The 19,388-nt window shown below is 42.7% G+C and overlaps 1 protein-coding gene across 5 annotated transcripts in view; it reads right to left on the bottom strand.

Annotated features, from left to right (window-relative positions):
- Positions 1-1,944: 1,944 nt before the first annotated feature.
- thrb (thyroid hormone receptor beta) overlaps positions 1,945-19,388 on the bottom strand; it is a 117,266-nt gene continuing 99,822 nt past the window's right edge. For 3 of the 5 annotated variants that reach the window (XM_087834982.1, XM_087834984.1, XM_087834983.1), the window contains 7 exons: positions 13,140-13,240; positions 12,909-13,056; positions 12,124-12,329; positions 11,237-11,263; positions 10,964-11,110; positions 10,571-10,829; positions 1,945-7,272 (listed from right to left, as the gene is read on the bottom strand). In XM_087834982.1, coding sequence (XP_087691108.1) covers positions 7,031-7,272; positions 10,571-10,829; positions 10,964-11,110; positions 11,237-11,263; positions 12,124-12,329; positions 12,909-13,056; positions 13,140-13,240 — 1,130 coding nt within the window. In that variant the 3' untranslated portion in view covers positions 1,945-7,030. Of the gene's footprint in view, positions 7,273-10,570; positions 10,830-10,963; positions 11,111-11,236; positions 11,324-12,123; positions 12,330-12,908; positions 13,057-13,139; positions 13,241-14,644; positions 15,111-19,388 lie in introns of those variants that run through there. The other 2 variants (XM_035915761.2, XM_006808595.3) reach the window with 2 other exon arrangements.

Here is a 19,388-nt window from a genome sequence, read left to right as displayed (position 1 = left end):
TCGTTCCCCTCATCCCCAGACTCTGCTTCCTCCTCGGAAGACGCGTCAGTGGGATTAAGGAGGTCCTCGAAGTATTCCTTCCACCGCCTGACAATTTTCTCAGTCGACGTCAGCAGCGCTCCACCAGCACTATACACAGTGCAGGTGGAGCACCGCTTTCCCCTCCTGAGACGCCTGACGGTTTGCCAGAATCTCTTCGAGGCAGTCCAAAAGTCTTTTTCCATGGCCTCTCCAAACTCCTCCCACACCCAAGTTTTTGCTTCAGCCACTGCCCGCGCCGCATTCTGCTTGGCCTGTCGATACCAGTCAACTGCCTCCGGAGTCCCACAGGCTAACCAAGCCCGATAGGACTCCTTCTTCAGCCTGGTGGCTCCCTTCACCTCTGGTGTCCACCATTTGGTTCGGGGATTACCACCACGGCAGGCACCAACCACCTTGCAGCCGCAACTCAATGCAGCAGCTTCGGCAATGGAGACGCTGAACAATCAATGTCCCCCGCCTCCCTCGGAATGCTGTTGAAGCTCTGCCGGAGGTGTGCGTTGAAGATCTCGCGGACTGGGGCCTCTGCTAGTCGTTCCCAGCACACCCTCACTACACGTTTAGGTGCACCGGGTCTGTCCAGCGTCCTCCCCCGCCACCTGATCCAACTCACCACCAGGTGGTGATCAGTTGACAGCTCAGCCCCTCTCTTTACCCGAGTGTCCAGAACATATGGTCATAGGTCTGGTGATATGATTACAAAATCGATCATCGACCTGCGGCCTAGAGCATCCTGGTGCCACGTGCACCTATCGACACTCTTATGTTCGAACAGGGTGCTCGTTATGGCCAAACTGTGATTAGCACAGAAGTCCAATAACAAAGCACCGCTCGGGTTCAGATCAGGGAGGCCGTTCCTCCCAATCACGCCCCTCCAGGTCTCGCTGTCGTTACCCACGTGAGCATTGAAGTCTCCCAGCAGGACAACAGAGTCTCCAGGTGGAGCACCTTCCAGCACCCCCCCCAGGGACTCTAAGAAGGCTGGGTACTCCGAACTGCCACTCGGCGCATAAGCGCAGATGACAGTCAGGACCCGTTCCCCGACCCTAAGGCGCAGGGAACAAACCCTCTCGTCCACCGGGAAAAACCCCAACGTACCGGCAGCAAGCCGAGGGGATATTAGAATACCCACCCCAGCCCGCCGCCTCTCACCAGGGGCAACTCCAGACTGAGACAGAGTCCAGCCCCTCTCCAGGAGACTGGTTCCAGAGCCACTAGAGGTGAGCCCGACTATATCTAGCCGGTAACTCTCAACCTCACGCACCAACTCAGGCTCCTTCCACACCAGAGAGGTGACATTCCATGTCCCTATTGCCAGTCTTGGCAGCCGGGGGTCAGTCCGCCAGGGCCTCCGCTCCTGGCCGCCACCCGGCACACAATGCACCCGACCCCTATGGCGCCTCCTGCGGGTGGTGGGCCTGCGGGAGGATGGGCCCATGTCTCCTCTTCGGGCTGTGCCCGGCCGGGCCCCATGGACTAAGGCCCAGCCACCAGACGCTTGTTCTCAGGCACCCTCCCCGGGCCTGGCTCCAGGGCGGGGCCCCGGTAACCCTATCCCGGGCAGGGTAAACTGTTCCCTCGATGTTTTCTTCATAAGGGTCTTCTGAATCGCTCTTTGTCTGGTCCCTCACCCAGGACCAATTTGCCATGGGAGACCCTACCAGGGGGCAAAAGCCCCCAGACAACATAGCCCCTGGGATCCCTGGGACACACAAACCCCTCCACCACGATAAGGTAGCGATTCACGGGGCAAAATTAAAGCAAAATACAAAAAAAGATGGGCTCAAGTCTTTTGCGCAGCACTGCGCATTAACCTGTGTTTCATAAAATGGGCGCACAGTGAACCATTCAAACAGCCATACAGAGCACCTACAAAGTCTGAATAAGTGAAGACACCAAATCAAATTCTCTCAAAACCATCTTTATTCTTAAGACCCAAATCACAAATTCTGCAATCATCCCCCGTCAGGCAAAATCAAAATCATCAGTCCTCCGAGCTGAAAATGTCCAACAGCCGTTTGAGGAACACAATATTCTTTGTTCTACCTTTTTTTCTGCCACAGATTCACTTTCACATTTCTCTGCACCTCCTGGCCGAATTCCCGGTTTGCATTAAACAGATGACTTAAACAAGAAGACACTCAAACACACAAGGAGAGAAGAGAAATCTGTGCCGACTGTGGATGACCGCCTCCTTGTGACCACGCTGTCCCTAAACGTGCTCATGTGTGGTTTCTTTTGGACGTGAATCCAGCTAATTTAACTGTTTTTATCATTTGTTTTTTTTAAATACGTCTCCATCAGACGTGGAAATACATTTGAGAGCAACACTGTATCTTTTTAACACTATGCAAAAACAATATGTTCATATTATGCTAACATCTGTAAAAAAAATCTGCAGTCTGAAAATATACATCCTTTTCCTTTGTACTGTAAAATAGCTTCTCTATGGCGCAACTCTTGTTATTGGTTGTAACTGAGAAACCTTACGAGCAACAACTCACGGGAGAGCTCACGACCAACGTTCACCTCCTCAGGTAAAATAAACGTGTTCCTAACCAGCGGCGAGCAATGACGACGTTTACGTGCACCACAGCTCTGCGTATGTGCTCAGTGAACACAGCCAGGATACAAGATTCCCAATTTATAGCCGTCCCGCAAAAAAGGAAAAAAAAGTGAAACTATGTATCAAAGTGTAAAAAAACATGTCGATTATTTTGGATTAAAGCTGCATTCATCATCCTGCTGTGAACTATTTGACTGTTGCAGATCTTTGCAAGTTTTAACTCCTTGTTTTGGTTTCACTTCCTCAGTAAAACGCTCAGATAACTGATCAACATGCCAACAAAGTCATCGGGAGAACCCAGAGGAACGTGGAGGAGCTGTCAAAGAGCCCGGCTGCTCTTCAGCTTTTTAAGCTAAACTTTCAGGATTCATATTAGAGCGTCCACAGACTGAAATAACTTTACAAGTTTGATGATATATTACTACATCAAGGCCATCATTTGCCTCAACCATAAAACTGACAGGTTTATTGTTATGAACTGCTCGACTTTATTACATTTATGAGTGAAAGTATTACTGACAGAAACCAGGTTTTTATCGAGGTCACCGTTTCAAACTGTTTCTTCTTCATGATTCCTGATTATTGTGTTCTTCAGCAGTTCTTTAACCTGCATTAGTTTTACAGTATCTATGTGACTTTTATGATAACTGTGAGATGTCTCTACCTTCAAGTTCATTCTCTGACAACGGGGCTGGCTGCACAGACAGGCTGGCTCCATCCATCCAATCACAGGGCTAGGCTTTAGATACAGTACTGTGCAAAAGTTTTGAGCCACCCTTGCCTTTATGTTTTGCCTCCAACGAGTAAGCCTGCAACGCTTTCAAAGCGTTCAAACTGTATGTTTAGCATGAGGGAGGTGGTCTCAGTAATCCCCTTGTTGTAGCTGAAGTCAGCAAATTGAAAAATGCAACAAACTAGAAAGTAAGGAGGAACACGGGCTGATGTGAAAGAAACTGACGGCTGTCGCTGTCCTGATCACACAGTGGCTCATTTTATGCTTATGATGAGTATCCTGAACATGAAGCCACAAATATCATCAGCCTGTTAAAGAAACCTTTGTTCAATCTAAAGCACGCTACAAAAACACATTAAACATAGAGCTGTTAATCACCTAATTTTGGACTTTCAGTGGTTAAAATCTGTGCAGCTTTCTTAGTGTCTCTTTACCTGCACAGGAAAACAGAATCATCTGCACAAACTCGGGAACTGTTACATTTGACAGCAGTAACAAAGTTCCAGTTTTGATTCCCAGGCCAAAATTCCCTGCTCATGAGGTAGCGGCTAATTACAGCCCAACAACTATCCTGGTGGAGGCCTGGCAGGCCAAATCAAGAGCAAACACAGCTTTTTGTTTTCGGGCTGCATAGTTGCTGCTACTTTAGCTGAATGTCTGAAAAGTTACTCTGCCAAATTCCTGAGACTAGACTAAAAGTCTTTAGTTAAAAAAAGACGTGAAAGAGAGCCTAAGAACCGGGAACGTGCAACAACAAACCATGTTTACCGCATAAAAATGATGCTTTTTACATGACTTTGTTCAATCTGCACGTTCTAACCAACAGAAGCACACCAAAGGGACATTGAGGTCCTGAGCTGAGATCCTGGGACTGTTGGGTTGAACATTAGATAGTCAGCTAACTTCTGATGTGTTTGTGCAGCCAGCCCCTGCTACTGAGACATGAAGACATTCATTTCATTAGAAAAACAGCTGATGTTACGTTAATGAGTGTAGCACGTTGATGTTGGATGCGCGTTCTGACAGCTTTCGTCAAAGGCTTTCGTTGGCTGCAGACGCAGCGGTGCATGTAAACGTGGCCAACCGTTACGTTTCTGAATGGCTCCGTCTCAGCGGGGCCCGGCCCGGCCCTTCACGACGACGGGGACCAGCCTGAGCTCGGGTGCCTCTCCCTCTGATTGTCTGTGCATTTATCTGTACAGTTTGCGAGGTGTATATGTGTGAGGTCCGGGTCATTCAAACACTGCAGCAATTCTATTGCTTTGATAAAAAGGCATCACTTCACAGAAATGAGAAGAAACAAAATAAAATACAAGCTGCTTTGAGGAGTAGTGTGAAGCTCGAAAAAGCGACATATAAAGAGTCGAGGTCTGTCACATTGCAAACGGCAATACCGTACTGAGGCTTTTCCAAGAAACGAAACAAAACCAGAGGCTACAGAACGAAGAAAGAGCTCTGCGTTTCACAATCTCACCAGCCTCGTCAGCTTGGTGGTGGCGAAGCGTACAGTTTACTTGGCCTCCGAATGCCACCGGTCGGTCACAGTCGTGGAGTCGGACCCATGTGTTATCTGTGTGAGCGACACACCAATCAGCCACATCACTAAAACCAGTTACAGGTGAACACTGGTAAACCCTCCCATTTACCTCCAACCGAGGCAGACAGAGGCCCATGAAAACCACCAGTACCCGAGTGGGACCAGCATCTGTGCCAGTCTTATTGTTGTGGCTGATCAGCTGCTGCACAACGGCTGCACTGATGTAATGTGCATGTGTGTTACTGTACTATATGCCGGGCTCTTATTCACACATGTAAATAACAATACGCTTCAATCAGCCATAGCCCCAACTCACCATAGCACCATGACTTCACTGTTTTAATAGAAAGTCCACGTCCACTCACGGAGACACAAACAGAAAAAATGGTGACTAATTACTTGCTTTGAGGCAACATGGCTGAGATGAAACACTGAAATCTTGCTGGTCTTGAAGTTCCAACCGCAGACAGCGAAGAGGACAGCCTGTGTGGCAGGACCGACAGTTCATACTCAACTAAGGAAGTGGAGGGAGGATGCAGTGAGGGCATTGTTCACCTGGTTTTGGCACAACATGCAGTACTGTGGCACACAGTCGATCCCGGCCTCAGTGCCGCCGTGTGACGAGTCTCCGGCGCGACGAGCGGCTCGTTTTAACGCTGCTTCTGCATTCCATTCGCTGTCGCTCACGTCTACGTCGCAGTTTTGGTTTCGTCGTTTCCTCGTTTTGTTTCTTGTCGAAATAAAGACAAACAAACAGAAACTCGAGCAAGATTTTTTGCACTGTACAGGTTTGAGCGCACAGAACCTCTGCAAGTTAATCTGTCAGAGTTGCATATGAAATGCTTTGAGGTTGTGCTAATTAATCAAGTCTATAAAGTATCAAAGCACCGGTCATATCATGTTGTCTAACAATAAGTCCAAAGGCATTTAACAACAAGCGAGAGACACTCTCTCAGTTTATTAGTGTCCACACTCTGATTTCATAAACATGCTTTGCTTTCAACCAGACACAAAGATGCTTCCTGCTCATAAACAGCTGACGTTTGACTATTTTGGCCCGTATATTTATGCAATATCCTGCAAAATGCCACATATCATTTTAAGGGTGAGTAAGTAGACTTACTGTTAGCTGAAAGCTCAGTGTGTGTGTGTTGTGTTTGCAGCGTGCACTGCCACCGTGTGAAGTTTGAGGGGACTCAGACTAGTGTCCTTAGATTTGTGCGTCATGCAGACTGTCGGTTTCTCCTGTGTAGCTCTGCCTCGTTAAGGTTCGCCTTACCTAACGAGCCACTTTCCTCCAATAGGACGGCTTCGGGAAGCCTGGCTCAGGACGAGCTCTACTGCCTGCAGCAAACGAGTGTCACAGAAGGTGCGAGAGAAACCTTTGGAAACCTCGATTTAATAGCAGCAAGTGCTGCGATTGTTTTTCCATATATTTAAATGATTTGAAACTTTGGTCATGTTTAATAGGAACAATCAGCATTGCAACATCAAATGAGAAAAGACACACAGGTCCGCTTTAATATCGCAAAATCCTGCTCAGGTTTCTCGCTCGGAGCGCGTCTCGAGCTGGCGTTTGTTTTTCCGACAGCTCTGGAATGCAGCGTTGCAACTTAACCTCGTAATGTGCGGCTGCCGAGAGACCTGCGAGCTGCCGTCCGTTAGAGTATGCGTTTTTAACGGTCACAGTAGGATGGCGAGGCACCGGACAGACTGGACGCTCACCGGATGGACGAAGGTTGATATATTAATGCGGTAAAGTGGAGCGGGTTCGCTGACGGCGTCTCGTGTCGTGGACGAGGCGAGCAGCCGAGTATTTAACATAAAGGAAGGAATATACAACGTATGCTTGGCTTCTAACGAACAGACAAGTGTTGATAAGATTACCATGAATGAAAACAAAAAACCTAGAGTCAGATCTGAGGTGAGATGTTATATCCATGACAACAATGACAGAACAAAAAGCTATTCACATGTACCCGCACTGTCAGGAATGGTTTCATCCAAAAATAGACCAGAGAGCTACTCTAAGGTGGAATGAAGTGACACTCAGTAGTGCTGAAGGTTCGTTGTGACGGGCTTCTGCTGGTTCCACCCTGAGACCACCAGGGTGCCCAGGCGCACACACACACGCACACACACACAAATCCACTGGTCAGTCCTCGAAGACCTCCAGAAACAGAGGAGGGAACAGCTCGGTGGGACACTCCACTTTCATGTGGAGGAATCGGCTGGCGTGGCAGGTGCCGATCATCCGCAGGTCCGTCACCTTCATTAGCAGCTTGGGCCAGAAATGTGCCACTTTGTGTTTGCGGTAGTTGATATAATGTTCAAAGGCCAACAGGAACTCCTCTTGGCAACGCTCGATTCGCTCCACACTGGTTAGGCCTGGACGATCTGCAGACACAAGCACACCGACAGTGTTGTTATGCAGCGTCCTGCAGAGCTCGTTTGTCCCTGAGGAGCAGTGCTGAGAGAAACCTGATAACAATAGGAAGGATGGCTTACAATAGCTTGATTACAACTCACAAGGCTCCATCTATGACTGATGTGATTATGTGTTTGGGATCACTGTCACACTGCAATATGAAGATCATCCCAGTTGGATCCAAATCTGACTTAACAGGATCTCTGGCTGCAGTCCCAGACCACGACACATGTCTGCTGTGCGGACGCTCCCTCACCTCCTTCCACCCAGTTATTGTGTATTTGGCATATCTGAGCCTATTCCTCCTGTTTCCCTTACTTAGGCATCACTTTTTCTTCTGTGATGAAGCCCTGTGCATGAGGAAGCAGCCTCAACACGACTGTCAAACACTGTTCTTCTTCTTCTGTCCTCGTTGTTTTTAAGGTGCACAGTTTCATTTAAAAGCTTGTTATGGGGAATCACCTGGTTGCTGTATTTGTCAGTTCCTGTATTATTTGGGATGGTTTGGAACAAACGTGGTGGAGGTGGGGCTCTGACCAGGTGTGTGGATATATCTGTAAACGTATATCTTTATACGTGTTACTGAGGTTATAAAAAAATCCATAAGAAATGATGATGAAGAACTTGTGATGGAGACGGCATGAACAGGAGGTGGGATTAAATGAGCTCATGCTGCTTCCTGCTCGTTTTTGAACATGTAAGTTATTTATAATTAGGGCCCTATTGTATCTGCTCCGTTTCTTCTTCTTCTTATTATTATTATTATTATTCAGGCAAAACAAGGGCCTTTTTGAGGGCCTAAACATGGTCAAAAACTCATGTGCCGGGGGTGCGAGGGCCCTCATAACGCTGCTTGCAGCTTTAATTATTATTGTTTTGTTTGTTTTTTCTCTGTTGTTGTTGTTATACTATTTAAACATGTCCAAAATAAAGATCCAGGACAAATACACCGTGTTCATGTGTGCACACACTGGGTCATGCACTTGAATGACTCTCATGTCATTTTTGACTGAAAACGAGTTAAACACAGGCGCAGCTGTGGATACACTACAGCATAGGAGTCAAACTCTGGCCAAATTTGGCCCACAGCCTAATGACAATTGGCCCGCGAAGCCAAAATTATTATTATTACTATCAGAGCTGGCCTACTGGTATTATACAGCTAATATATATATTGTTTAGTATTAAGCTTTGCTTGTTCCATATTCAGTTTTTTAGCAAAACATGTTTGAGTCCATAAGTATGGAACACCAGAACTGCCATAATGAATTAATTAAATACACCATTAAATAATTAATTAAAATGGGAAATAATTAATTAAATAAATAGTTATGACACATGTAATTAATTATTTATGTATTTCACATTTTAATTAATTATTGACACATGTAATTAATTAATTATTGACACATTTAATTAATTAATTATTGACACATTTAATTAATTATTTATGTATTTCACATTTTAATTAATTATTGACACATTTAATTAATTAATTATTGACACATTTAATTAATTAATTATTGACACATTTAATTAATTATTTATGTATTTCACATTTTAATTAATTATTTGACACATTTAATTAATTAATTATTGACACATTTAATTAATTATTTATGTATTTCCCATTTTAATTAATTATTGACACATTTAATTAATTAATTATTGACACATTTAATTAATTATTTATGTATTTCACATTTTAATTAATTATTGACACATGTAATTAATTAATTATTGACACATTTAATTAATTAATTATTGACACATTTAATTAATTATTTATGTATTTCACATTTTAATTAATTATTGACACATTTAATTAATTAATTATTGACACATTTAATTAATTAATTATTGACACATTTAATTAATTATTTATGTATTTCACATTTTAATTAATTATTTGACACATTTAATTAATTAATTATTGACACATTTAATTAATTATTTATGTATTTCCCATTTTAATTAATTATTGACATATTTAATTAATTAATTATTGACACATTTAATTAATTAATTATTGACACATTTAATTAATTATTTATGTATTTCACATTTTAATTAATTATTTGACACATTTAATTAATTAATTATTGACACATTTAATTAATTATTTATGTATTTCCCATTTTAATTAATTATTGACATATTTAATTAATTAATTATTGACACATTTAATTAATTATTTATGTATTTCACATTTTAATTAATTATTGACACATGTAATTAATTAATTATTGACACATTTAATTAATTAATTATTGACACATTTAATTAATTATTTATGTATTTCACATTTTAATTAATTATTGACACATTTAATTAATTAATTATTGACACATTTAATTAATTAATTATTGACACATTTAATTAATTATTTATGTATTTCACATTTTAATTAATTATTTGACACATTTAATTAATTAATTATTGACACATTTAATTAATTATTTATGTATTTCCCATTTTAATTAATTATTGACACATTTAATTAATTAATTATTGACACATTTAATGAATTAATTATTGACACATTTAATGAATTAATTATTGACAGATTTAATTAATTATTTAATGGTGTATTTAATTAATTCATTATGGCGTTCCTGGCGTTCCATACATAAGAAAAGATTCATTCTTAAATCTGGAGGAAGATTTATTTTTCAATAAATATTAACGTTAGCCGCGACTTTGTTCCAGTTTTGAATTTTTGCCCACTGTGTGTTTGAGTTTGACACCCCTGCCCTACAGTGTCAGTTATTATTTATTGCAGTACTCACAATTATTTTTCTTTTTTGGTACAAATAGTACGAAACAAATTTTTTAAAGATGATCAATAAACACAAATAATTAACTTTCTATCCCAAAGCGACTCGTTGCCCTAACAGCAGTGTTATCTAAGCGTCAGTGGATACTGTGAAGTGTCAGGACAGATGGGTCTGCACCATAAAGAGTATTGATCTTCAATGAGAGTATTACAGAGAAATGCCAGTGGAGCCAAAAACAAGCCAAAGCCCCTCACAATGATGACGCTGATTAATTGATTAAACTGTGGTTTGATATAGATTTCATGTCAAAACCAAGTATTCACACAAGCTGTGCAGCTGCAGATTCGCGCTGTTCCCTGTAAGCCGCCGTTACCAACCGTGTAATAAGAACGCAGTAACACCGCTGCGCTAAAACAGAGCGAGACCTAGAAGAAAGAAAACCCTTTAATAACCTCTTATGTACTCGGTAAGTGTGCACTCAGGCGATTACCGGATGAAAGCAGGATAACAGCTTGCAGAAGAGCCACCTCAGAGTCATCCAAGTTAAAGGAGGACAGTGACACGCCAAGGTCAAAGATGGCGTCTGAGACTACGCCCAAGCCTCCGTTCTTGAGCTGACCTCGTGTCACTGCCATCTCGCCGTTGAGCGTGAGGGTCTCGCTTTCTGGATCGTAGCGAACGGCAGCTCGCAGCGACATGATCTCCATGCAACAGCCTTTCAACAGGATGATCTGGTCTTCACAAGGCAGCTGGTTAAAGAGAAGAACGGCTTATTCAGGGACAGTTACGTCAAAGACTGTGAAAAATTCATATTCAATTTAAATATGCAGCTCTGTAACCACTCAGTGACACATCCACAGTCACCGTTTCCACTCAAACCCACCTCACAGAACATAGGCAGTTTTTTGGCAAAGTCCACCACTCGGGTTATGGCAGGGGTGATAATTTTTGTAAACTGACTGAAGGCTTCTATGTCCACTTTACTTCCTTCAGGTGCATTTTCCGTGGACGCTTGACCAATATCCTCAGGCTGAAAGAGCGAGGAGTGGACATCAGCTGGTTTCATCGCATCATTTGTCATTTACCATCGTTTTACACGTAAATGGCTAAAAAAGCCGTCGTTAGGCTCAACCGAAGCGTGTGTCTGCTGTCTTACCTTAGTTTCCTTCACCCCCGCTGCACTCTGGTCAGAAGTATAGAATAAATTACATGTTATTTCATTAAGAAGCATTGCTTCCTCGACCTGTTGGATAATCAACAGGAATCGTGAAGTTTCAATGAAGAACCCGTTTCAAGCCAACTAAAATAAAACAAGTTAAAACTGAAGACAGATGAAAGAGTGCGCAGACAGAAAACAGGTAAAGACAGAAATAGGACACGAGTTTCCACAGCAAGACTCGGGACCACGCATCGAACGGGTCCTCGGGAACGCTCTTCGTTGGATCTTTGAATGCGACCTGGTTACGTTTTCAACACTTTTTGAAACCCTTCTTTTTTTGCCAAACCCTGCCGATCAAATAATTCTGCGATTAATGAGCGTTCCCTTTAATCGTGCCATAGAAACTCAGTACAACGCCAACAAACAGCTCCGGACAGAGTAATCAAACTTAACAGAAAAAGCAAAATTAGTCAAAAACAGAGTGAGGTGTGAAATCAAAAGCTACAAACAGAAAGAGAGGAAAATTAAACAGCACGAAAAAAAGCAAGTCATTAGTATTAGCGATTAAGAGTTGCAGCTCGGCAAAACATAAGACAAGAGTAAGATGTTCCAATATAAATTAGTGCTGCTGCGTTGAGGAAACACTTTTCTCCATCGTCCAGCTAATTCTCCCCACTCTACAAGGAGATACAAAAAAACACATGGACATATTAACATAGGGAACAGTGGAACAATGGTGGAAGAGGAGGAGACGGGGACGTGAAGGGGGCTGAGATGGGCGGGAGGGGGAGGTAGGTGGGGGTCGGGGGGGTTGGTGGTTTGAACGAGGCACAGTAATCGATACAATCAAGGCTTTGGTGAGGAGGAGGAGGACGATGTCTCACCAGGAATTTCCGCTTCTGCTTCCAGTGGTTGCCCTGGGCGTTTGTGGCCATGTGGGCTTCGGTCACCATGCGGATGAGGTCCCACTCCTCTTGGGTGGGCTCCAGTCGGTCCCACGCCGTCTTCTGCAGTTCCTCCTTCCGACGGCGCTCCCGGTTCTCCTCGATTAGCTTCCGCTTGGCCAGCCGCTTGCTGTCATCCAACACCACTGGGGCAAATAAAGGGGGTCAGCAGGGGGCCAAGGGAGGCCAAGAGAGTAGACGGGAAGGAAAAGGAAAGAGGGAGAGGAGGGGAGAGGGTAGGGGGGCATAAAATGATGACTCGGTGAGTTGTTCCAACACGAGAACACGACATCCCGCTGAGGTGACACGTGTTCATGATTGTTCTTGTGTTTTGAACCGTTTCATGTTTTGGACTTTCAGAAAGCTCACGCTCAAAAACGATACAGATACAATGTAGCAGGAAGCTTTAGAGCCACACATGGAAACAAACTTTCCATTGGATGAAAAATGTGAAACAATCAAACAACACGTGAATAAACCATTATTTGTTTTTCCATGTGGTGAAAAATCATCACTGCGTTTATTTGGAGTAAATATATTTCAGGTGATGACAAACCCTTTAAATGCAACTTTTCTTTGTTGATTTTGTTACTAATTCTGCACTTTCTTTATAAATGTTTGTTTTTGTAAATAAATGTCAGAATTCGTTTTTTCCAATTGAAGAACAGGAGAAATTCAAAAGTGACATAAAAGATGACAAACATCCTGTTGCTGAGGCCACTCACAGTCTGTTGCCATTCCCACTGCGATGCACTTCTTGAAGCGACATTCCTGGCACTGGTTCCTGGTCACTTTGTCAATAACACATTTGCCCTCGTACTTACAGGCATAAGTTGGATTGAGATTCTTCTGGATGGTCCGCCTGAAGAATCCCTGGAAAACAGAAGGCGACGTGATCAGAACGGGGAGACGGCGAAGGCCGACGGAAGCTGAGGCCACGTGGTCACATGGTTTACCTTGCAACCTTCACAGGTAATGCAGCGATAGTGGTAGCCTGTAGCTTTGTCCCCACACACTACGCATAGCTCATCCTTGTCCAGGTAACTTGGTATGTACCCTAGAGAGGAAAGAAGCAGAAACTGGATTCATTTTAAAAATAAGTCAAGTAAATTTGACGACTGGCGTTCTCAATGTTTTTCCAAACACGTTCATTTTTTATTAGATTTTAATTAAAATTGGGGCGATGTACTATTCTTTGCACAGTAGTAAAAAATAAATGTATACTCACACACACACATATATATGAATGAATGTGTGCATTTGCATAAAATACACACTACATGATGTAACATGACCCCCCCCAGGACTCAGCAGTGGGCACGTCTGTCGCTGGCCCCTTCTTTATAATATTTCTTCACTTTGTTGAGATTTGCAGCTCTGCCACTGCCTTTCAACAGAGTTGAGGTGTAGATTTTGATCAGGCACCACTCCCCCCAAGGCCGAGCCTCAGCTTTAGCTTGAGTCTGGGACACTTTGGTATACAGAGACGTTCGTGGTCAGCTCAGAGACTATCAGGTATTCAGGTGGCTGCTAAACGAGTGGCTGCTAAACGAGTCCGAATCATCACTGCTCCACTGCTGTCCTTGACAGTTGCTATGCAGCATTTGTGCTGCCCTGCTGTGTTTGGTTTTCTCCAAACAAGGTGCTTTATCTCCAGACATCGCTGCTTTGCAAAGTTCTCGAGGTGTTGAGGTTTGTTCCTAAGTCTAAGCCACGCTGTCATGTTATTTTAGAGGCTTTCTTCTGGCGATAGTTGTTCAGTCTCTTTCTAATTCTGCTGCTATGAACATGCTAACTGAAGCCTGTAGAGTCTGACATGCTAGTCTTGGAGTTTTGGCATTTTCTGAATATGACCATGGGGTGAATTTGTTGAGACCTGGGAACCTGTGGGATCGTTTTAGTAGTTACCTGAATGCTCTAGTCACACTTGCTAACAGCAGAGTGTGGAGTGGCAGGTAAACTCTGATGCTTCGAACACACAAATCTTTGGAGACTCTAATATTGTGGAGTCTATCTAGATTGGGTTGAGTGAGTTCTGTCACCAGGACAGCAGGTTAACAAACTGATCAATATCTTTTGTCAGCCTTCTGTTGCCTCAACAGCAATCAATAAGGAGCCCCGTCTACCTCAATCAAACACAGCAACAGGCCCTGATCACAGACCAGCGCACGAGGCCTTATGTCCTGGATTTATGCTCATCGGACTTAATTCGAAAATCCCAGACATCATTGATCGACGATCAAGAAGGACCAATTATCAGTTTGAGCAAGTGTATTACAAGTCTGTTATATTATAGACACACACACACACACACACACACTAACCCAGTTAATTACAGACAGTGGAGACTCTTTAAGTTACTCGCAACTTCAACAACTTAACTTGAGCCCGTCCGAGCTGCAGCTCCAGCCCCTCAGGTACTTTGTTAAAGAGCTAAATAATCACAGCCTGCATGTCGTACCTTTTCTGTGCGCACTCTGCATCCACCGCAGGTGTGAAAACTCAGGTTTGATCTCGGGGAAGTACTCAGGCTGGTGGAAGTGACTGAGAGGGACCTCCATGCTGCAAAACTCACTCTTAAAAACAGAAGGACCAGCGGCGTAGGAACACGAGTAGTGCTGGCTGGGGGACCAAGCCTGCTCCATGCAGGGTGGATGATGAAGGGGCTGAGGCTCACAGTTGCCATACCCGGACCCTTCGTCCGAGTACATGCAATATTCCCCACCTCCCTGCACCGGATAGCTCCCGACGCCGGTGTGAGGCATCTCGTACATGTCGGGAATGCAATAGTTCATGATGAAGACCTTCAGCAGAGCACCATAAAAACTTCTGGGTCTACCCGGAGAACTATCTGCTCTCAAAAAAGAAAAACCTGAGCTGGCATCAAGCCACGAAATGAAGAAAATAGCTCCTGATCTAAAAGGACGTGATGGAGTTGACCGTACTTAGGAGCAAACGCTTTATCCAACAAATCCACAGACCACAAACAACACCTTGCAACTGCCCCACCCGCCACCACCCGGCCGAATTGGGAAGCAGAGATTTATGACGACATAGGGCTCTAATCTTACACTTCACAAATCCGTGATGTACCACAGACAGTGGCGATGTCACAGATTAAGACATTACATGATGCACCTACTGTAAGAAACATCTAAAGCTGGTCCACGAAAACACAAATGGTCAAAAAACCTGACAGAGGAGGCGTCGCATATGATACAAGAATGATCTTAACCGCGATCCTTTCCTAACCTCATAACCTTTACATTTTGACCATTGCTTATCCTCTGGGTATTTTAACAGAACCGACTAACAAGTTCCCTTAGGTCAGTTTATTCTTGAAGCCTCTTGGTGAGTAAGAAGGTTCTAAGAAGGGTTTGAACACATGGCCCTGATTTTTCACCAATAAGACTCTAATGTGTATTTAGATCCTGCTGTGCAGCTTATGGAAAGATGGGGCACATATTAGTGCAATTATTTGGGATTTACTTAGAATAATGAATACCTGCACAAAAACCTGAATAACATTTTGGTTTAGGTCAGCAGCTAAATCAAATTCAGGGATCGCGCCATGAAAAACTGTGCACATGTAAATGTACAAAATAGCACATTTATTGTCTTTTGTTGCGCAAAGAAAAACATTTAGTGTGGAAATTTGTAAACCAAAAGTCCAATTTTTTGTTTTTCTTGTCACTTTTAGACTCAACTAATTGTTATAGAATATATTTGGAATATATTTATATCTCTATATATCTATATATATAGATTTAAACAATGAAACATTGTGTGGTCCGTTTCTGTAAAGGCACTTATTAATCCCAGAGAGGTTACGCTCAGTCATACCAATGAGGCGTCCTCGTCAATAATGACGACAGCCTTGAGATTTAAATGCATTTAAACAATATTTTTTCACACACACACACACACGTTTGCTGTGACCCAATTTCATTTTAATAGTTACTTTCACTTAACTTTGCACTTTTTTCCTGTTCTGAAAACTCAAATTTAGAGACAAACAGAAACACTTTTTTACAACAGTTAAGAAAAAAACAAAAACTGATGTACTGAGGATTACTAGAAAATCGTATTTGTATATTTGTAGTTAAAAAATTATGGAAACACTTGCAAAAAAATACTAATTTTCACTGAAATACACTGCCTGATTCTTGGAGAAGGAAACGATGCAGCGACGGTGAGCGGAAACCAAAATCAGGGCCCAGTTATAACATTTAAAGTGACAAACATGTCCACCTCTGGTTGGAGGGACAGTCTGACTGTGAAGCGTTCGAATGTCAGTCTTATTAGTAGCGCGACAGTTCTGCGACGTCTACAAGCTTTAAAGAAAACTTTTTGGTTACACAGTAGCAGCTGTGCAGATTTAACGCCTCACTTATTGTGCAAAGTTTAACCATGAAATGAACAGATTTCCTTCTCTTCTGAAGCAGAGCTAATATAACAGCATCAAAGCTTGTTTATCCGTTTAGATTATGACAGAAAGCACGAGGTCATGGTACCAGAGACTGCTCCCTCCGGGTTGGGGAAAGTGGCTGCATCTATGCAAAGACATATCTTAGGATCTTATTCAGGAGTGATGGGAAGGTGGAGTGAGAGGTGGACTGGCAGATTGGTGTGCGTCAGGTTGGCAAAGGAAGGCAAAACTTTGGCCATGAGAGAGAGCCAATGACATCTACAGGGACTGTGCTGTAGAGCAGCTGCTCCTCCATGTTGAAAGGTCTCATGTGATGTGGTTCAGGCATCTGGTTAGGATGGCTCCTTTTGGAGGTTTCTCAGGCAGACGCTTAGCTCGACTAACTATCATAGTTTACTTAACGACTGACTTGGTTGTTTTCTGATGATGAGGCTTTCCAGACACCTGGAATCACAATTAAAATGGGAATGGTCAAAAATTCCCATAAACCAATTTCTAGACCTCATGGAAAACCTTCCCAGAAGAGCTGAAGGTGTTATAGTGGCAAACAGCAGGTCAGCATCATTAGAAAATATGAATTAAGAATGGAAGTCACTGACATTAATATGCATCTCGAGGCAGATGACCAAATATTATAGTTCATTTATGAATTACGGTAAATTATCATTTCATGTCAAACCATTGAAACTCTGCATGATGCCACGGACGAGCTTTTAAAATAAAAATTATTTTTTCTTTTAATTTAGCATCACCAATGTCTGTAGTTAAGACTCACCAAAAACAGTAGACCACCTGAAAATAGTAACAGTGCCACAATCACCTGTTACAATCTGTTAAAAGTCTGTTTTGGTATGTTGCATATCCATCCAAGTCAACCAAAAGATGTCATCTCTCCAGCGTATCCTGGGTCTACCCCGAGGTCTCCGCCTGGTGGGACATTACTGGACCGCCCCACAGAGAAGATGCCCCTGGTCATCGTCCCATCCCAACTACCTCCTGTCGACACAGAAGAGCACGGACTCTACCCCAAATGTCTGGACTCTACAGCCCGTCTCTGTGGGTGAGCACAGCTCCAGTACAAGCTGGCAGTCATGACTCCATGAAACAACAAAACCACGTCATCTGCCAGAGCTAAAACTGAACCAGACACCATGTGCCCATGACTGTGCTTACAGTTCTGTTCATAACAATGATGCAGAGCATTGGTGTCAAAGAGCAGCCCTGGGAGAGTCCAACACCCACCAAGAACCAGTCAGACCAATGCAGACCAGACTGGTGTTGCAGGGACAAATAGCTTGCAACAACGAGCATGATATCCCATACTCCCAAAGCACCTGCACAATAACTGAAGGGATGTGGTTGAATGGTACTAGTACGACTACTCCCATCCACGCTTAAATATTAGAGGTGGGAATCACCATACATCCCACGATACGATATTATTGCAATGTTTAAAATATTTTGCGATATTCAGATTCTGTACATAAAGGTAAACTTTATCAATATTCATTTTCTCTAATATCAAAGTCTCACACTCAGTCTTTCTCTCATTTCAGTTTTATTGTTGACAAACTGAACGGTTTGTATTACAGTCTAGTCCAACTTAACTGAATCAACCATCTGGTACAATTATAGCTATTCTGAACTATGCAGTTTATGAAAACTATGCAGCCCCTTCAGCAACTGAAGAATTTGAAAGTAAATTAAAACAAAATATAATTTTACATTAAATAAAAAAGTTTTAAACTTAATTAAAATAAAACATGTCTTAAATTAAAATAAGTAAACTGTCATGTTTATTAAACACATTTGGACAGTGAAGGAATGTCAGGATTCTTGCTCAGAAAAAGGATCAACATGCTCTGAAGTCAGAGCACAAAAACCTTTTTGTAACAAAGTATCGATTTCTGCTGTCCCTGTATCCATACATTATTAGAAACAAAATATCACCATGCTACACAGTATCCATTTTTCCCCCACCCCTATTAAATATCCTTGACAGGATGAAGAGCTGGTCTCAGTTTCTGTGACCGAGACAAAAGCTGCTTCTCTGAGGTTTGAGTACCAGGTGGATACTCGTCTCCAGCACCCTGACATAGTCCCAGGGAGGCTGAGAAGCACGATCCCCTGAAGCTGGTACACTTTCTCCCATCCCCCTTCTTGAAGAACTACCACACCGTGTACCAAACTTCACACTTAATTTTATATTTAATCAAATAGGTAAGAAATAATATTATACATCTGACACACAAGACATAAACACGTGTAACAGACGTCTCCCATCCAAGTACTAACCAGGCCCGACCCCGCTTAGGTCCTGAAACCAGACAAGCTCAGGGTGGTACGGCGGTAAGCTGACAGATGTCCAAAATTATTACATTTTAATCTGAAACGTGGTGGTGGGAGTAGAGAACCACTTTTCTATGATTTTAATTTTAAATATTTTTATATTGTCTATTCTGTAAAACAGTCAGATTGTCTATTCTTATTTAATTCACTTAATGTACAGAATTCACCTGCTTGCTGCTACTACTGCACATTCACCCAATGTGTATATATATATATAATGTTCTTCCTCTACCCATTTTTGCACATGTCGAGCAGCGTGTCAGGCTACATTTCACTGTGTGTTATACTTGTATAACTATGCATGTGACAAATAAAGAACCTTGAACCTTACATAAAATAATCCTCATATACTGTAGCATCTACACGTGTGTACGACCAGCATGAGTAAAGAGTTAATGTGGAAATACTAGAAAGCTTTGCTGCTGTG

Source organism: Neolamprologus brichardi, chromosome 22 (assembly GCF_056152115.1).
Source record: "Neolamprologus brichardi isolate AB-2024 chromosome 22, ASM5615211v1, whole genome shotgun sequence".
In the NCBI taxonomy this organism is placed as follows: domain Eukaryota; kingdom Metazoa; phylum Chordata; class Actinopteri; order Cichliformes; family Cichlidae; genus Neolamprologus; species Neolamprologus brichardi.
This window is presented reverse-complemented; position numbering and strand designations above follow the sequence as displayed.